The 21,616-nt window shown below is 38.5% G+C and overlaps 1 protein-coding gene across 1 annotated transcript; it reads left to right on the top strand.

Moving 5' to 3' along the window:
- Positions 1-6,079: 6,079 nt before the first annotated feature.
- On the top strand, positions 6,080-19,011 carry LOC113043379 (neuropeptide Y receptor type 1-like). The gene is made up of 2 exons (XM_026202712.1): positions 6,080-6,290; positions 16,087-19,011. Exon 2 carries the CDS (start codon positions 16,273-16,275, stop codon positions 17,410-17,412), a length of 1,140 nt encoding a protein of 379 aa, XP_026058497.1. The 5' UTR covers positions 6,080-6,290; positions 16,087-16,272; the 3' UTR covers positions 17,413-19,011.
- The last annotated feature ends 2,605 nt before the right edge of the window (positions 19,012-21,616 follow it).

Raw genomic sequence — 21,616 nt, 5'->3', positions numbered from 1 at the left:
ATTTAAGATGAAACCAGTTTGTAATCAATTACAGTGTATACAAAACATTTGGTGCAAAATGGCAGCAGCTGCATTTGTATGATACAAGAGAGAGCAAGTTCACTATACCAGGATGACATAATTAAAAAACTGCATACATAATAATGATTTGAGTATCAATAGTTTATTAGCTAACCAAAAGCAAAGCTTCCACAAAGAAAAATTTCCTAACAAGCATATAGCGCCAACTTCGGTTACCCGGATGAGCCAGTGTTATCAGCTTTTACTGGTTGTTATCGAGGGATAACATACCTCAGAATCCTATGAATCCACACTGCAGCCTCAAACTCATTCAAACCAACGTCACTGTCTCTCACATTGGTAGAGCTGAAAACAGAAGCATACAGATTTGAAGAGAGCAGTGTGTGAGTACTTAGTCGTGCTGTGAATGGAAAAACAAGATCACTTGGAAATGTCAATTACAAGAGCACCAGGAAGCCCCGGGTAGGTCCAGATAAAACCTGCAGAACAGATTAAACATTTGAACAAGAAGAGGCACTATGAGAGTATGGATTGTTCCAGAAAACACAGTGTGTGCTTAATGACACTGCTCTAATGGGAGTGTGCCACTGGCTCTAGAAACGTTACATCTTCTTGATGTTTTAAGATTAATTGTGTCTTATTGTGGTTCTTTATAGGACTTTGGGTATTTTACCAGAATGGTGTCAGTTATACATTATATGCTTGTTGTGGAATCGTGTGTTTTTAATTTGTAAAACACCAAGGCTGAGTGGTGAAAAATGCAAAACATTTTGTCAGGTATGAAGCCATCCATTATTCTTAGTATAAATGACTAGCTGTCATAAAATCAACCATTAAAGCCAACCCATTAAAAAAATAAATTGTGTTTGCACACAGTGCTTTTAAAGTACACTTCACTGAACCCATTATTGATATCTGTTACATAACTGTCAGTTTGATTAATCCTCTCAATCAACATACTTTTCAAAGCATTTAATTCAAATCAAATAATTATTGAAAAATTGATAATTATTGGTTATGTGACATTCAGCCAAGTATGCTGACCCATACTCAGAATTTGTGCTCTGCATTTAACCCATGCGAAGAGCACACACACAGAGCAGTGAACACACACACACACTGTGAACACACACCCGGAGCAGTGGGCAGCCATTTATGCTGTGGCGCCCGGGGAGCAGTTGGGGGTTCGATGCCTTGCTCAAGGGCACCTAAGTCGTGGTATTGAAGGTGGAGAGAGAACTGTACATGTGTCACACACCTGGACTCATTTAGTGTTTTTGCCCCAGTGACCCAGTTTCTGTCTTCCGTGTTTAGTTTAATTAGTTCCCAGGTGTGTCTATTCTATTCCTCACTTGTGATCTCTTGCTACTTACGTGTGTCTACCTCTGTGCTCCATGTCGGATATCCCCTGTGTTGGATATATTAAAAGCCTTATTCTGTTTATCCTCGACTCCGTATTCCTTCAGGCAGCGTAAAACCGTGACAGAAGACCCGACCAGAAAAAGAAAATAGAAAGCTGTGTGTTTTTTCCCTCCGTTTTGTTTTTGTGTTTTCAAAGTCTTTTTGTTTCGTAGTGTTCTATGGATCCCCTCTATCGTCCCGAATTCCTCATCCTCCTGCTGAAGCAGGAAGGACGTTCTCTCGAGGACCATACCAGACAGTTTTTCCTATTAGCTAATGCCACCAGCTACCCGGACGGCGCGCTCTGCACCTTCTACAACACCAGCCTGAACTCCAAATGCAGAGCGTTGTCGTCCGAAGATGGTCCTCGGGAGGATTTCGCCGCATACGTGGAGTGGACTCTGGCGAGAAATGGCTCATCTTTCACCTTCAGCCCCATAGAGGATCTCGCCAGTCCCACTCCCTACCCAGAGACCAGCCAGCCACCAACTCGCTACACGGAGCCAGAGCCCACCGCAGCCGCAGAGCCCGAGCAATCCATTGACAGGGAACAGGATCTCGAGAGCGCGACTGACCAGGTGTGTGAGCCGGCAACACCGTGCATCGTGGGAGTCCTCGTGGAGATCGAGGGCGTGGAGGAAAGCCCTGCCCACACTCCTGCGACTGAGGGTGAGCTGTATGCAGTCTCTGAAGATCATATGGAGCAAGTTCTGGATCTGATGGACTGGTCTATGGAGGTAATCCCTAATTTTCCTGTTTCCCCGCTGGTTCCGTCCAGCCCTGATTCCCCTGTATACCCTCTCAGTCTCCCACTCCTACCTCCTCCAGTCATTACCTCTGCTCCATTTCCGCTGGTTCCGCCCAGCCCTGAGTTTTCTGTTTCTCCGCTGGTTCCACCCAGCCCTGAGTTTTCTGTTTCTCCGCTGGTTCCGCCCAGCCCTGAGTTTTCTGTTTCTCCGCTGGTTCCGCCCAGCCCTGAGTTTTCTGTTTCTCCGCTGGTTCCGCCCAGCCCTGAGTTTCCTGTGTCTCCGCTGGTTCCGCCCAGCCCTGAGTTTCCTGTTTCTCCGCTGGTTCCGCCCAGCCCTGAGTTTCCTGTTTCTCCGCTGGTTCCGCCCAGCTCTGAATTTTCTGTTTCTCCGCTGGTTCCGCCCAGCTCTGAATCTTCTGTTTCTCCGCTGGTTCCGCCCAGCTCTGAATCTTCTGTTTCTCCGCTGGTTCCGCCCAGCCCTGAATTTTCTGTTTCTCCGCTGGTTCCGCCCAGCTCTGAATCTTCTGTTTCTCCGCTGGTTCCGCCCAGCTCTGAATCTTCTGTTTCTCCGCTGGTTCCGCCCAGCTCTGAATCTTCTGTTTCTCCGCTGGTTCCGCCCAGCCCTGAATTTTCTGTTTCTCCGCTGGTTCCGCCCAGCTCTGAATCTTCTGTTTCTCCGCTGGTTCCGCCCAGCTCTGAATCTTCTGTGTCTCCGCTGGTTCCGCCCAGCTCTGAATCTTCTGTGTCTCCGCTGGTTCCGCCCAGCTCTGAATCTTCTGTGTCTCCGCTGGTTCTGCCCAGCCATGAATCTTCTGTGTCTCCGCTGGTTCCGCCCAGCCCTGAACCTTCTGTGTCTCCTGTATTCCCTCCCAGCCTCCCTCTCCCGCCTCCTCCCAAACCTGCTGGTCCCTCTACTCCTTCGCTGGTTCCATCCAGTCCTGATCCTCCTGTCCTTCCTCCCATCCTTCTCCTCTCTCCTCCTCCTAGACCAGCCAGTTCCTCGCCATCCCTGCTGGTGCCAGTCAGTCCCGCAGCTCACCCTCAGTCCGCGCCATCGGGGCGCGGTGGTTCGCCGCTGGACTGCCAGTCTCCAGCTCCGCCTTGGCGTGTTAAGGCCCTGTCTCCGCCTCCAGCCTCCGAGCCCTGGACTCCTCCTCGGTCCTTCGACCCAGCGGCTCCGCCTTGGCTCTTAGCTCCCTCGTCTCCACCGTGGCCTGTCATCCCACCTGCTCCACCGGGCTCCCTCGTCCCTCCGGCTCCACCTTGGTCAGTCGTCGACCATCCGCCGCCTCGGGACTCCTCTCCTCTGGTTCCACCTCGTCACTCCATCCCTCCGGCTCTGTCAGGCTCCTCCTTCCCTCCGGTTCCACCTCCATCCTCGATCGCTCCGGCTCCACAGCGGTCTGCCAGGACCCCGCCTCCGCCTTGGTCGCCTGAGCCTTCTGCTCCACCTAGGCCCTCCGGAACCTCGACGTCCCCCTGGCTCTGCGGCTGTGCTGCTCCATCTTGGGCTCCTCACCCACCGGTGCAGTCTCCGCCTGTCGGCCCCCTGGTGTCATCGACCCTTCCTTCACCATGGCTCCTCCCGCCGTCGACTCCACCTTGGATCTCCGTCCTGGCTGGTCTCTGGTGGACCATCTGGCTCCTCCTGCTCCTGTCTCCTCCCTGGCTTCTTCCTCCGTCTCCTCCCTGGCTCCTCCTTCTGTGGTCCCTGTCTGCTGGCCCCCTCCTGGGAGTCCGTCCTCCACCGGAACCTCCTCCCAAGTTCCCACCCACGCCCCCCCCTGTTGTTTCTACGGTGCGAGGACGCACCTACCGGGAGGGGGGAGTACTGTCACACACCTGGACTCATTTAGTGTTTTTGCCCCAGTGACCCAGTTTCTGTCTTTCGTGTTTAGTTTAATTAGTTCCCAGGTGTGTCTATTCTATTCCTCACTTGTGATCTCTTGCTACTTACGTGTGTCTACCTCTGTGCTCCATGTCGGATATCCCCTGTGTTGGATATATTAAAAGCCTTATTCTGTTTATCCTCGACTCCGTATTCCTTCAGGCAGCGTAAAACCGTGACAACATGCACTCCCCCCACCCACAATTCCTGCCGGTCCGGGACTCGAACTCACAACCTTTCAATCGGGAGTCCGACTCTCTAACCATTGGGTCACGACTTCCCCAAACAAAAACAAAAACAAAAACAAAAACAAAAACAAACTATATTGCCATTGGTTTTACATTATTGTGAGCATTTATACATGCATTCTTTTATTTTATTATTATTTTTATTTATACTACTAATAGGTTTTGAAATTTCTGAAACATTTGGAGAGCAAGATGCAGTCTTTCAAACAACATTAGTATCAGAGTTATTATGATTCTGACCTTTTTGTCTGAGAGACCTCAGCCCCCTTTAAAGGGGTTAACCCAAAATTTCAATTCTTTAGTTATTTACGCAACATAATGTTGTTTCAAACCAAAATTGGTTACCAACATTCTTCAAAATATACAGTATTGTTCAAGCTTCTCAAAAGAACGAAATGGATATAGGTTTGCAACAACTTGAGGGAAGTATAAAAAGACAGAATTTATATTTTTTGGTTGATTATCTAAATTATCTATGCATATATATATATATATATATATATATATATATATATATATATATACACATATATATATTTATATATATGTATATATATATATATATATATATATATATATATATATATATATATATATATACACACACACACACACACACACACACATACACAAACACTCACCGGCCACTTATATTAGATACACCTGTTGAAATGCTTGGTAACACAAATTGATAATCAGCCAATCACATGGCAGCAACTCAATGCATTTAGGCATATAGATGTGGTGAAGACGACTTTCTGAAGTTAAAACTGAGCATCCGAATGGGGAAGAAACGGGATTTAAGTGACTTTGAACGTGGAATGGTTGTTGGCGCCAGACGGGCTAGTCTGAGTGTCTCAAAAACTGCTGATCTACTGGGATTTTCACACACAACCATCTCTAGGGTTTACAGAGAATGGTCCGAAAAAGAGCAAATATCCAGTGAGCAGCAGTTGTGTGGAGAAAAATGCCTGGTTAATGTCAGAGGTCAGAGACATTACAACACATCGAACCCTGAAGCAGATGGGCTACAGCAGCAGAAAAAATTTCAATACAGAAGGCTACAATTCACACAGGATCACCAAAATTGGACAATAGAAGATTGGAAAAACGTTGCCTGGTCTGATGAGTCTCGGCTTCTGCTGCGACATTCAGAGGGTAGGGTCAGAATTTGGCATAAAGAACATGAGAGCATGGATCCATCCTGCCTTGTCTCAACTGTTCAGGCTGCTGATGGTGGTGTAATGGTGTGGGGAGTATTTTCTTTGCATACTTTGGGCCTCTTAGTAACAACTGAGCATTGTTTAAATGCCACAGCCTACCTGAGTATTGTTTCTGTCCATGTCCATCCCTTTATGACTACAGTGTACCCATCTTCTGATGGCTACTTTCACAGGATAATGCATCATGCCACAAAGCTCAAATCATCTCAGACTGGTTTCTTGAACATGACAACAAGTTCACTTTACTCAAATGGCCTCCACAGTCACCAGATCTCAATCCAGTAGAGCAGCTTTGGGATGTGGTAGAACGAGAGATTCACATCATGGATGTGCATCCCACAAATCTGCAGCGACTCCGTGATGCTATCATGTCAATATGGACCAAAATATTTTATTTTATTTTATTTAAGTTTCCTTACTGGGATTACACACTGTTTGATTTGTGACTGAAGGCTGCAGTGTAAAAAGAAGGTCTTGAAAAGAATGCAATAGGGTAATTTTTAATACCTATTATTATTTATTGCATGTCGGTCTCTGGAACCCCAAACATTAAGGGAGTGAAGTCAGACAGCCGCGAGACCATGTGCGAGCGACCCTCGCGCGCTCTGTTTCTGAAGGACCTCCTTCTTGCGCCGCAGGTTTGGTTGATAAACCTCAGCTCCTCAAACCACCAGTTACTCCTGACCAGGGGAGAACAGCACATCTGAGAGCGTCGTGTCGAGCTACAGTCACGGAGACGGGATCCGCGCCTGTCACACACGGTAAGATGCGCCTGAGCAGAGTTTCACAGATGCGTGTCAATGAAGGGAATTTACCGAGACACTTCGCGTCTTCGTTTCATGAAATCATCTATATATCCTGTCATTATGAATTCAGCCTCGCTCATTAACTGATGCAGAGCCGCTAAAAGGTCTTACATACTTTTATTAATCGACATGACGTTGGAGAATCCGATGATGTTCAGGTTAGATCAGATCAAATCTGTTCCCTGGTCAGTTCTGTCCGTGATCTTATGGTTAAAAAAAGCATCGCTATTCTATTCTATTCTATTCTATTCTATTCTATTCTATTCTATTATACGTTCTGATACATTCTTCTTTGTTCTGTTCTATTCTGTTCAATTCTATTCTTCTGTTGTTTTTCTTTTATTCCTATAGAAAAATTCAAATGTTATGCTGTTTTCTTATTCTATTCTATTCTATTCTATTCTATTCTATTCTATTCTATTGCCCTGTTGTGTTGTTCCATATGATATTTCTTAATGAGTGTGCGTGCATGAGTGTGTGCGTGCGTGCGTGCTTGTGCGTGTTGCAAGACAGATGAAGTTACTTGTACTGGAGCATTTAATCTGAAACTTTAATACACAACATTTATTTATGCATGCTTGTTTATCATATTTCAGATATGCATATTAGGGATATTAGCGAAGCGTGGTGATTAAATGAATTTGATTTGCTTAATTCACCTCATTTTCACTCAAGCAAGCAAAGAAACCCTAAATCTCCATCCACCAGGATGTGCTACAGTCACATAGCCATTATTCATGCTTTCGCATTTATTATGGTGAAAATATCTTTTCATCTCAAGCTAATGGCTCTTTCAGTGAGAGCCAGCCTCTTAACATGAGTGCTCGGCTGTTAAAAAAACACCCCAACGAGTGAATACTCAAAGTCATTTCCACCATGTGAATTTTATGAGTGCTTGATATTCATAACTGGCTAGCTGTCCTCTTCATGATTGGGCTGTGTTTCCCTTCAGAGCTGTTTCTCACCTCCCTAACAGCCCGAGGTATCGAAGACAGACGCAATAACTGATGCATTAAAAGCTTTGATTCTCATACTCAGTCTTTACACTCGCTGGAGAAATGGGCAATGAGCAAGCACTGCATTTTCACACTCAATTCTATTCATTATCGCCTGCCAAAGACACGAAAACTAAAGATACCTGTTACATAAGAGGTATGCAGTTATAAATAGTGCAAAAAAGGAACAAATGTAAGTTGTGATTGTGTGGAAAGCGGGGTCAGATCAACTTCAGCAAGGTTTCACAGTGAACATTTTCTATTGTTTGCTTATTTCTACAGATACTGCTTTTAGAGGCCTTAACAGACAACATTTCAGTAAAACAGATGCCAAGATATATTTTCTCATTTGATGTTGTACATCTGTTACTGTGATCTTATAGTCTCAGAGTGTCAGATTCATAAGTCATCTCAACATTGCTAAAAATAGCATATGCGTTTGTTCTTGATTGCATTTTAAGTTTTAGTTTCCTGTTCTTTATAGGGTTTTTTTTATTACTGCTAAACAGTTTGTCTGACTTGATATGATGCAGCCATCAATTTGACTTTTTGATAATTTTACCATCAATTTGACTGATTAATTGCTCGAGGATTGACAAAATAGGTATTGGTTGAATGGAGAAGCAGTAGGGGTTTCACTCTCAAAATGAGGTCTATTAGCCTTTTTTATACTACTTTATCTCTGCAAAAATGTCTAAAGATGGTGTAAATGTCTGACAGTGAGATGGCTGATAGAGTTCAGGCGCAGTATCTTTGACACATTCAGCTGATGGCTGCCTCTCTGATCTAAAACTAGTTTGTTTCTCTTGCCCTTATAATAGCGCAGGAAGATCTGAGAAGGAGCACAGCACAAACTTCCTTCGGGAGAGAAAGTGTCTTTAAGAAGAAATCTTAACATTTATTTGCTTCTCATTTAAACACTAAATAATAACAACTGATTATAATAAACAAAGGCATAAAGTACATTTAAATAAATTTGATTAAACAAAAACATTTGATTAAATGAAATAAATAACATTTACGTTAAATTTTCTTTAAATAAAAAATGTATAAAAGCAAATAAGTATTTTTATTACCTTTTTATTAGTATATTTTTATTATTTTATTAAATAAATAAAAACTACATAAGTAAAATAAATAAAAATAAATAAATATGAATACATTTTGATTTAAATAAATACACAACACTTTTAGTGGAAACAAATTCAATAACGTAATCAGATTAAATATTATGTACATTTTAAACATATTTATAATTTTAAAAAAATCACTGTATTAATGAGGATCATAATATTTGATATTTGAAAAAAAAATACAATTCATTAATACATACATAAATTACATTTAAATTAATTTGATTAAACTGATACAATTTAAAAAGTTGTACATAATATTTAATATTGCATTAATTTAATAAATATATTTTGTATTTATGATGTTTTATCAATTTGTTATTCATTTTACTTATGTAACTTAAGTATTCAATGAAATTATTTAATATATGTTCTATTTATTATTATTTTAAAAGAATATTTCTTCATCACGTTAACTTCTCTTTGTGTCAAATTGGTCTTAAACCTAATCCAGGATCTAAAGGACAAAATCCCAGATGTTTAAAGCGGTGTAAGGTTTTCGAACCCCACTGTTTAGTAAATCTCCTGCTGTTTTTCTTCTAAATAAATGCTCAGCATGCACAGAGAGATGTTTAAAGCTCGCTGTATTTGAATGCAAATCATTTATTTTAAAACCACTAATGAATGTCTGGCCAAACTCCGCACCATGCCACTGTTCACTAACTTTAATAAAACATGCATGTTTATGGGATGTCATCATTTGACTGCAGCACTGCAGGATGTGCCACATCTGACAGCTATCAAAGCAAACGCTCATCTTGAAACCCCCTGCTATCACAGGGTGTGTTCGCCCGTGGCGAGCTCTGTTATAAATATAGGCATGCTTTGCGTTATGCATGCTAATGCACAGGTTTCTGAAGCTCAAGTGTCACAGAGTGATGGCAAAACCTCCTTGTTTTCCAGTGCTGAATGAATAGGCAATGTCACTTTGTCTCCAAACACATTCCAGGTACTATATTATCTCATTTCAGAAAGAAAGCAATTGTTTATGGTAACTTATTACAACTACATCGAGTTTCAGTATTACTTCATTTTGCCATGAACTCACAAAGCACCTCTTAAAAATTCAGCTGATTTGCTTCTCAAGAAACATTCTGATTATTATCAATATTGAAAACAGTTGTGCTACTTAATATTTTTGTAGAAAGCCAACATTATAAGCTCACATTATTTCCATGTAACAGGTGCCTGAATGAAGGCATCAGCACGTCTGGGCTGGTCAGAACTATCTTTCCTGCCATGTTGTCTATTTGAGGATGGAGGAGTCATGGAGACTGAAATGAGAGCTCTGTGGGGATGTTGCTGAGATTTTAAACTCTGTGTGCAACCAGCGGTGCATCGTGTGCTCTTTGTCTCAGAGATCTCTGAGACAAAGAGCATCTCAGCTTCATTGCAACACACTCTCATCCATTAAGAGATTAATCGGCAGAGTCTAGCGTCCAATTGAAAACAATCAGTGTCCTTTAGAGAGGGCTGGTTAGAAATGTGGGATTGAGGAGGCAATCATGAGTTTCATTACAATTTATCAGCTGTACATGAGGCACATCTGGGCTGAGACTCTGGGACTGATTTACTGTCACTTGTAAGTTAACTGCAATAACTTTCTGGTATATATATTAATTACACTGATGCAAGTTGTTTCTATTTAGATGAATGTCTCCATAAAGGTGCTGATGTTGTTTTTATTAAAGGGAATGATGAAAACTGAATCATTCATTCACCCTCATGTTGTTTCAACCCTATTTTGTGTTATATTCCTGTGGAACCCAAAAGGTGAATTTTTGAAGAATCTTTAAGCTGCTCATTTCCATGCAACAAGAGACTATAGTGACCATGTCAGAGCTAAAACCTCACTGTCTGGTGTAATCACAGTCTGATTAAATCACATCATTATTCACATGGTGCAGCTGATTGGTTTCTTTTACATCAGCAGCCAATATGCTCGGGGCTCGACATTTAAATACTTGGCTTCAGAAACCCTTCACCTTCCCCAGCTCCACCTGTACAGATCTGCTACAGGGTGATTGTTATATATGGAGGTTATTTCATTTATGTATATGTTATATCTCTGTCATGTATATTACCATGCAAAATTCAATGAATTTAAAGATAAATACTTTAATGACTGTTTCTTAACACACTTAAGTACACTTTAAAAAAAAAGCACACTTTGTTATAATGTCAAATTAAACATTTTACTTTAAAGTACATTTCAAATCGTTATGATAAATTATCTTTTATCGTATTTAAAGAAGTACATTAATTTGGATGTGTTGACTAACAGACTAAAGCACATATAAACTGTAGTTTGTTATTAAATATTACATTTCAAGTTTAAGCACTTTCAATTTTACTAAATTACAAATATGTATTCACAATTACATTTAAAAAACACGACATATAAGTCTCAAAAGTAATGACAAATCTAAATTTTAGTTTATAAAATGTCATATGTCATAAATGACTATCGGTACATTTCACAGTACATTTTAACCATTATGAAATCACATATAATATGTGTTTAAATCCAAAATAACACTCCAAAGTTCATCTAACTGAATTTTAATTTAAATGTAACTTAGGATAAATTTATTATAAAAAACGTGATAAAGTGTCTGAAAACTTTACTTTCAGTCTGCACTTAAGTATATTCTTTTTAAAGTATATTATGTCCATTATAAGTACCCTTTTTATTTTTATGCAGAACTGTCGTTTCTTCATACAAGGGAACCGAAGACCTTTTTTAAGTTCTGCCTTATTTTTTGTGACATATAATTTAAAACACAATAATTCAATAGTTCATTTTGTGATTAAGAATAAACACACTGTAATCTATCATTTCTAATCAGGCAATGAATAGAGGACACATAAATAGTCTCAGCCAACAAAAAAGTTGCTTTGGGGTCCAAACGGTACATGACTCGACAGAGGGAGAGGAATCTTGCATAACACGGCCTTACTTGTCTGGATTCAATTAAAAAAGAAAGAAAAACACAACAACCCTCCAACCATTTCAAAATGACAGTTTACAATTATAAATGATTTTGCACATAAATAAATGCACATAATCTAATGAATTATTCATTGATGGCAATCACAGCCATTATTGTCATGGTGATTATGTAATCTCTCAGGCTTTGTGCAATAATTACATCTGGCGTCTGCTGTTAAATGTCATTTGGCTGTTTGAATGCAGAATTACAGGTTAGGTTATTAATTGCTTTGAATATTCATATTGCTTATGCAATAATGAACTGCAATGTATTTACTATGATTGGCTCATTATTTTCTCAGCCAAAAGAGAGACGGGCAGAGGACAAATATATTTATTCTTATATGTAGCTGAATGTATTTGAGCTGTAAGTCTCACGTGGGTTTGAGGAAATGAGATGGGTTAAAAGCAGCAGGATTCTGCTCATTATTAGCTTCTCACCCATTGTTAAACCTTACTGGGTTATTCATCACCTGCCACTGTGTTTAAATGCAGGCTCAGTAGCTATTACTGCAAAGTCAGAGTGCTTTAAGAAATCAAGAAGCATCAGTTGAAGAAGAAAATCTGTGAGACAGATGGAGAGAAGGAGGGCAAGCGAGTGCTGCTTTAATTATCAGGTTCTCTGCTCAAATTGTTTGACAGAGAAGTATGAGTTTCCCTGAGATGGATATATGCCTTTTATGCAAATACAGTGACAAGACCTTTGGTGCAACAAGTGTGTCACTCAGTGGCACAATGGTGATGTGGAGTTCAAACCAGAAGCCTTCGAGGTACAAGCAGCACTGAGCTTTAGCCACTTTAGCCTGCAGTTCCTTAACAGTTTCATAACAACATTGTATAACCTCATGCAAGTCTGCTCCAGTTCTGTGTCAGTTTACTGGGTTAAGATATTTTATACAATACCAGTTATTATTATTATTTAGTTGGTTATTTCTATGTTCTGGCTAATAACGGATGCAAAGGCTGATATTATAAAGCTACTATTATTATTCTAATATCAATATTTATTCTATTTATCACACCTTATTTTAAGGTTTAATTATTTTGCCTTAATAAACTACTTTGCTGCTTATTAATAAGTAGGTAGTTAAGTTGAGGATTAAGGGATTTAATATATAGTCATCTATAATAAGGCATTAACATGTCATAAGTACTAATAAACAGTCAATATGCTAGTAATATGCATACTAGTTAATAGTTAGAATTGGCCCAAAACATATATTATATATACAGAAATATATACACAATTGGATGCTCTGAAGTGAAACAACCGTGGCATTTACTAAAAGTCAATTCTTATGTTTATTGGTCTAATGGAAAATTATGGTTTCCATTTTAAAGGGGTCATATTATGTTGCTAAAAAGAATGTTATTTGGTGTATTTGGCGTAATGAAATGTGTTTATGTGACATCTCCTCTATGACCCCCCTTCTGAAACGCGTCGATTTTGACAATGCTCGTCGCTCTGAATATCATCAGTGGCAAATCTTTTACATATCTAAACCTACATGCCATGTGTCAGAAGTGCCAGACTGTCCTTGCAAAGAGTGAGGAATGGCCAGTGGCTTTTATCCTCCCACATAGTGACATAGGCATGTAGGGGCGTTAGAACAAGGTGTTTTAGGAGGGAGTTGCACAGTCTTAACTTTGATAAAGAATATCTCTTTGGATTTGAGAATTTAGTCTTTGCAACTTTACAGATCTTATTTATGCACCAAGAGCTTGTAACACTCCATAGAGAAAGGACAATTTTAAACCACATAATGTGACCCCTTTAAAGCTGTTTTGTCCAGTTTGGGCAAATAAAAATTGCTTTTAACATAAACTAATATATATATATATTAATAGGCTGATATCAGAGTGTTGATGTAAAGCGCTTTTAAATGTCTACTGCAGGTGACACAAATACAAAGCCAAAAAATGATAAACAATCTTATTACCTTTTTTTATTATTAAGGTTTAAACAAAGCCATAAACTTAGTTTGAGGAAAATAAAGAAATATGACTGTAAAAAATAGGGTTATTAAGTATTATTTTTTCAGTGGATGAATGGATGGATGTCCTAATATATTAAGGATGACTACAATTATGTTTTCTATTAATGACTATATATCTCCTGCATTGACTAAATTGGTTTTGATACAGATGCTACACTGGTCTTACTTATATTGCCTTGATAGCAGGATGCTAAACTGAAAATTTAAAAACATTATGGCATTTTTTTGGATTCATGCCACGACATGGTGAAAATTAACTCCGAGCAACACATCCAACATTTCATTGGGGAATTGTAGCTTATGTCTTATCATTGATACTTCCAAAAACTTGTAACACCATCAAAGAGCAAAACATAGAACCAAAATGTTATTTTGATGTGATATTTTGTCTGTTGACTTATATACTCTTACTCTTTGATTTAAATGCTGCCTTTGATACTGTGGGCCACAGAATTCTTATCTCACAATTTGAACAATGTGTGGTATTGAAGGTTGTGCTCTTAATTGGTTTAAGTCCTATCTGGATGATAGAGCCTTTTCTGTTTGTCTTGATGGGTTTTCTTCTTCTGTTTCTGTTTTGGATTATGGAGTCCCTCAGGGCTCCATTCTGGCTCCTGTTTTGTTCTCATTATATTTGCTTCCATTGGGTACAAATCTTTCTAAACAGGGGTTGTCATTTCACTTTATGCTTATGACCCACACAAATCTGTCTGCCCTTAAAAGCAAAAACAGCTTGAGCTCATTATCAGAATGCTTATTTGATATTAAGTCTTTTTTTGTGTCTTAACGAGAGCAAAACTGAGGCCATTTTGTTTCAGGTACTTGGAAATTTGAAAGACCTGGTAGATTTCACTCTTTGAAAAACTTGGGTGTTATTTCTATGATATTTGATAAATGGTAAATGCTGTAGTTAATAAATTTTTTTTTTTCAATTAAGATTATTGTCTAAGGCTAGAATTTCTTAACATTTGCATAGTTTGAGAGAGTGATTCATGCACTCATTTCATCTAGAATTTACTATTGTAATTATTTTTATATTGGAATGAGTCCATCCAATATTAGTCATCCTCAGATAGTTCAAAACGCAGCTACAACTCAGAAATTTGATTATACTTCCCCAATATTACACTTTTTGCACAGGCTGCTGATTTATTGTAAAAATTGTTTTAAAAATTTAGCCTTTTGTTTTTAAAGCTCTGAATGGATTAGCTCCAATATATCTTTCTGATACTTTGAATTTAAATAACTGTGCTAGATCATCAAGGTCATCTCAACAAAAGTTGCTGATGGTTTCAAGATCTAGAGTCGAGGGGTGACCAAGCTTTTTCTATTGTTGGTCCAAAATTGTAAAATAGTCTCCCTTTATCCCTAAGATTAATCTCCACAGAGTCTGAATGTAAATTACTTTTTTCTGAGGTCTACAACTGTTTTTGATATTTGAGTTTTTCAGATTGGCCTTTTTTGTAAACTCCCTTTATCATTGCTTTGCAGTCATTTTATTCTCTTTGGTCTCCTTTTTTATAGATATTTATACTTTGTCTTTTTGTACAGTACAATAGTCAATTACTGATGTTTTTGTTGTCATTGTTTTTTTATTCTGTGTGCTACATAAGTAAAATTTGACTTGAAACACTAAAGCAACAGCGGCAGCTAAGTGGGCAGGTTACATTGTTTGTGAAGTCAAGCATTGCTAGCACAAACATATTGATTCAAGCATCATCATGTTATTTGCATTGTGTTGTCTGAATGGGATTCCTCTATAGTAGAGTTACTGAGTGTTTGCTATTATTACAATGATTGTTACAATGCACGCACACACACACACAAACACACACACTCACACACACACACTCATGCGGCTAATTCACTGTTTATTAATGCATTAATTGCATTAAAAATTAATGATGCAAGCTGCAATCAAGAGTTAAAATGTATGATGCATTTGTTGCCCATGTGCAATTGCGAGTTTATATTAAAAGGTCGCTATTACCTTTTTTTATTCAGTGGCAGAAATAGTCTTCCATATAGTGGGACGGTCACAAAATGACTGCAAATTCATCTTAATTTAACAACATACCCAGACTGTTTTACTGACGAGAGGTTTTAGGTTTGAGATTGTAATTAGTTTATTATGATTATCAGTTGTACAGTGAAATTAATGAAATACCTGTTGTCTTTGTGCAGTTTCGTTGATTCCATAGCCTGAAATACCCAGATGGGGAAACAGTGGCAGGATTTTTTTGTAGTGTGGCCTGAGGGCTGCAGTTATTTTGTTGATTTGTCTTTCTGAGTTCTTTCTGGTATATTTTTGATTAAGTTATTTTTATTTAGTTTTTGCTAATTTGTTTATGTTACCATAACATATAGACTTTTACACTTTTATGCAAATTTTACACTTTTAATGTTTTTTGAAAGAACAGCTATTTGCATGTGTGTGTTATTGTTTTGGTTTGTTTATTTCTTACAATCATTTTTTGAAAGCTGCATTCAAAATATATCTTGAGGGAGCATGTGACCCAGTTTGAATAAGCATGATGTTTCTGAGCAGGGGAATTTCATATTGTTGTCATGTTTTGCAGCTTTTGTTATTCCTTTGATCTTGAGAGCTATTTTTTTTTATTGTTTTGTCCTCAGGTTTCCCAGATCAACACTTCTGTGCTCTTCAAGAAAACAAGATGAGACAACTTGGGAACTAAAAGAAAATTGGTCTTAGGAAGGAGCAGCCTTACACTGGACGGTTCCACTTCATTTCCCCTACTCCCTGGAGAATAAGCCAGACAGAGCAGTCATCATTCATTTCAAGAGACACTACAGCAACTGATGGCAATGGAGCGGTCTCATCTGAACAACAGCTCTGGGTCTTGGTTATTAGAGGATCCCATCTGTCCAACCTCTCTCAGCAGCACCACTTTCCTCATCGTAGCATACAGCACCATGTTAGCAGTGGGCCTGGTGGGCAACACTTGCCTGGTTTTAGTCATCACACGACAGAAAGAGATGCGCAACGTGACCAACGTCTTCATCGTCAACCTCTCATGCTCTGATATCCTTGTTTGTTTGGTGTGTTTACCGGTCACCATTATCTACACGCTTATGGATCGATGGATTTTGGGCGAGGCTTTGTGTAAAGTGACGCCGTTCGTCCAGTGTTTGTCTGTAACGGTTTCGATTTTCTCCATGGTTCTCATCGCCTTGGAAAGACATCAGCTCATCATCCATCCCACTGGTTGGAAACCAGTCGTCAGACACTCCTACCTGGCTGTCGCGGTTATCTGGATCGTCGCATGTTTTATCTCCCTTCCGTTCCTTTCGTTCAACATCCTCACAAACTCGCCCTTCCACAACCTCAGCCTTCCCTTCAACCCCTTCAGTGATCACTTCATATGCATTGAACAATGGCCATCTGAGGGGAATCGGCTCACTTATACCACAACGCTGCTGCTGTGCCAGTACTGCTTACCATTGGCGCTCATTCTCGTCTGTTATTTCCGCATATTCCTGCGTCTCAGCCACCGTAAAGACATGGTCGAAAGAGCCAGAGGTGGACGGCAGAAGAAGACCAAAGGCTCAAAGCGGGTCAATGCCATGCTAGCCTCGATTGTTGCAGCGTTCGCCCTCTGTTGGCTGCCACTGAATGTTTTCAACACGATCTTTGACTGGAACCATGAAGCGATTCCCGTCTGCCAGCACGATGCCATTTTCTCAGCTTGTCACCTCTCCGCCATGGCGTCGACTTGTGTGAACCCAGTCATCTATGGTTTCCTGAACAGTAACTTCCAGAAGGAGCTGAAATCGCTGCTCTCCAGGTGCCGCTGCTGGGGGCCACCCGCGATTTACGAGAGTTTCCCTTTGTCCACTGTCAGTACGGGCATTACTAAGGGGTCTATCCTAAGCAATGGCTCTTCTAGCACCTATCAACCACAAAAGAACAACAGTTCGGACCAGAAAGATACCATTTAATTGGTGTCAAATGTAAGATAAGGCAATATTCCTACCTACATGTCGCACTTCTTCAAGCATTCAGAGGTGGCTTGTGAACACTGCCAGCTGATCTGAATTTGAGGTTAAGAATCCCAATTTGGACAGTGAAAATCTGTGACGTTGTTGCTAAAAGATGTCCACTTGTCTTCTTTAAACACAGAAATGGGCCATAACATATTAAGGAAAGGCTTATTGTGGCCAGGCTCTGCAGAGGAGAAGCAATGAGAGTGATCATCGCAAATTGCATTGATGTTTCAAAACCACTGCTAAAATGACTATGACCAATGAAACATGCTGGATTTGGGGCTATTATATGGTTAGTTCTCAATGGCACAGAAAGCCATTTTTACCAGTTAGAACAAGGTTCTCTCTGAGAGATGTTATGATGAAATACTGAGTGGAGGAGGCTTTTTCTTTTCATTGTCTTTGTCCAAGGTTTTCTTGTGGAAGGTAACAGAAAAAGAATTGTACTATTTTGGTTCTTTTCACTGTTAAAGTGATAGCTCGCCTAAAAATAAATATTCTGTCATCAGTACTCATGTTGTTCCAAACCTGTGACTTCTATAGAACACAAAAGCACCATAAATGTATGATAAAACCAGTGCATATGTCTTGTGTGCTTTATTCCGAGTCTTCTGAAATCACACAACAGCCTTGGAATTTATGTCATTTTGGACTGAAAATCTTTGTGAAAGGATCAATCATAATGCCATTTTGAACCTGATCAACTTCATTGTAAACATCTGACTCAAAATAATGATTCAATCTCTAATGAACATAACAAGGTAGATGATTTCCGTCTGTTTCTCATCTAAGGCTATCGCATGGCTTCAGAAAAACATGAAATATAGCACATGATTCATATGGACCACCACTACAGTGTTTTGTTGTCTTTTTAAAGCTTGAAAGCTTCAGTCGCTGTTTGACGTAACTGCATGAAAAAGACCAGCCTTTTGTGTTTCACCAAGAAAATAAAGTCATACGAATTTGGAACAACGTGAAGGTGAGTAAATAATTTTTAACGGTTTCTTTAAAAAAAGGTGTGGAACTAGCAATATGTGTATAACGTGTATATTTCAAAACAGATGTAATACTTATATATAATAGTTATTATGCAGCAACATTATACAAGCACATTGTGTCATTGATTAGGAGTAGAATGTCTGCTATTTCAAACTGGTATGTACAATCATTTACACATTATTTTTTTGTGCTGTGTGACAGGTTTAATTTGTTTAATTTGATCTTAATTTGAATCAGTATAAACACACTGTGTGGAATGGCTTTATTTGCCGAAGCTATCCAAGTGAATTAAAGAATCAGTTCCTCATTCGTACTTTCACTGGACTTTGGATCTAATCTAAACAATGTGCATGTTGCAAGCAGCATTTGTAATATATATAAATACATTAAGTCATTACATATTACATAGCAAATGCTTTTATCCAAAGCGACTTACAAATGCGGATACCAAAAGAACAACAATATGTACTGTAAGTGCAGATGTCAAGTCTCTGTTAGCCTAACACAGTACACGTAGCAAGGTATTATACGTAGCAAGGTACACACACACACACACACACACACACAAATAAAACAAGTATATAGAAAAGAGAAAAAAAAACTAGAAAGCTAGTAGTTTTTTTAATTAAAAATAAGATAAATGGATGAAGTATAGAAGGGTCAAATAAAGATGGAACAGATGTGTTTTTAGTCGTTTCTTGAAGATGGACTCAGTTGCTGGGATTGAGTCGGACAGGTCATCCCATCAGGAGGGAACAGTTAATGAAAAAGTCAGTGAAAGTGATTTTGTGCCTCTTTGAGATGCCACAATAATGCATAGTTTACTTGTGCAAGCTTCTAGAGGGAACATAAGTCTGAAGTAATGAATTTAGGTGAAGGGGTGCAGAGCCAGTGGAGGGCAGCGGGGTGAGTTGAGCCAGTTTTTAAAGTGAGCACATAGTAATCGGTGCTACTTAAATATGTATATAAATTTCAGGATTTGGTGAATCTTTACGTTCTAAAATAAACTAATTACACAATATTGTTTTCCAAATAACGAGCTAACTCTCGACTCTCGACTCTTGGCTAAAGGAGCCACAAGTTAAACTGTGCCACTGATTATCCTGAAGTAAAACTGAACATTTTCACTTAATGTGACAGGGAAATACAATTTCATAAAATTTTCAATGGCCAATTTTCGTAAACAAGGCCTGTTAAAGAAAATTTACATTTCCAGAACAAAACCAAGTTTAAAACAGAACAAAATTTTAAATGTTTAAAATGAATAAAGTATAATGTAGAATAACAGTAAAATAATACATTATAATCATAAGCAGGGGTAAGCCACTGGCTCAACTTACCCCAGGACTTTTTGCTCAAATTACCCCACTCCTACAATTTTAACAAACTTGTATCATCCAGCAGTTTAGAACTAAAATTCTAGACTCGTATTATAACCTCCTAAAGTACAGATTTGTCTGTAATTTTTCATACACTAGAAGCATGAGTCCTTGGACATACAAAAATCACTTTTTACAGTATATACTGTATATAACAAACAAGTGGTCGCTCAACTCCCCCACAAGCTCAAATCACATTCTCCCCTAGATAGATAGATAGATAGATAGATAGATAGATAGACAGATAGACAGACACACATGCACGCACGCACACACACACACACACAGACAAGCAAGCCCAAAACAGTGTCTAATGATTACAATAAATATGTTTGAAACACTCTGCAAATGTCAGATGTCTAATAAAATTAAATATCAATCAACTTATGAAGTTTCTGATCTAGTATTCCCATCACTGATTTAGCCTTAAGTTGTTTAATCAAGATTAATTGGCCACTTAGTTTAGTATACTCTTGTGAAAAAGATGTGTGCTTAATTGTATTGAATGTGAGCTTGCAGTGTATTTAACTATATAGTATTCAGAGTAAAAAAAAAAAAACCTTCCTTGTGGATAATATATTAAAGAAAAAAAAAGGCCGCTTAAGTAAGGTTTAAAAGAGTTCACTTCCATATGTTTCTTAACACACTTAAGTGCATTTTTGCCCTTCATAATTATGTCAAATGAAAGATGTAAAGTAAATATTAAGCTTTCTTTAAATCTTTTTTTTTTTTTTTTTTCATGCTTTATTTTGGGTGTGTCGTCTAACATACTAAAGTACATAAAGTACTCGACTATTATTTAAACTCTTGTCTGTTATTAAATATTACATTTCAAGTTAATATATTTTAAATGTTCTAAATTACAAGTTCATTGATTCAATATTTATTATACAATCAAATACATGACACACAAGTTTGACCATGGATGACATTAAAGTACATTTTTTCGTTTACCAGAAATGCTTGTCAGTACATTCAACAGCACACTTTAACCATATTTTTAAAAAAAAATAATTTATGATATAACATATAAAGATATGTTTAAGTCCTTTTTAAGGAGGTCAAAAAAGTACTAATTGCATTTATTATACATTTAAACTATATTATTTTATTTTATTGCAATTATTCAGTTCACACTTAAATCTTTTAAAAGATTATTTCTGTGCTCTTGTACATATGCTAAAGTGTACTTCTTTTTAACAAATTAAACATGGTTAATTATACATATAAATATCTTTATCATCTTTATGTTTTTATACTTTTTCTTGTGAAATACTTGTTGCTTGCTTATTACCTACATTGTACAGCCTGCCATAACTTGCTGCTATTGTCCTGTCCCGGATGACAACCACATTCTTGCAGTTCTCCTCATAGCTGTAATTTGGTGACATAATGCCACACAAGGTGCAAAAAAGTAGTTCACTCTGAAGGTTTTGTGAAAGGACACATAGAAGACATAACAAAGACATGTCAAACCCCGACAGTCTATGGCACAAACTCATGTATTGAATGTTATGAAGTCAAAGGACCAGGTCAAGTGCATCATTTGAGACATGGCTTGAGTTCTCACTGATGATATCAAGCTTGATTTTAATCGATTATGTCCTGACTGTGTAGCTCTGTTACAGCTGAGTCCTGAGAGACACACTGCTCTTAATCATTTATTAAGAACAGCACTCATCAAAACATAGCACTGATAGCACATTATCTATAGCATTTGTTGACTTTGCACACACAAGTTTATTCTTGTTGATTGTGTTTTGCTAAAACGGTCCATGTTG

Source organism: Carassius auratus, chromosome 25 (genome assembly GCF_003368295.1).
Source record: "Carassius auratus strain Wakin chromosome 25, ASM336829v1, whole genome shotgun sequence".
NCBI classification, from domain to species: Eukaryota; Metazoa; Chordata; class Actinopteri; order Cypriniformes; family Cyprinidae; genus Carassius; species Carassius auratus.
Note: the sequence above shows the minus strand (reverse complement) of the source record. Positions and strands in the feature narration are given on the sequence as shown.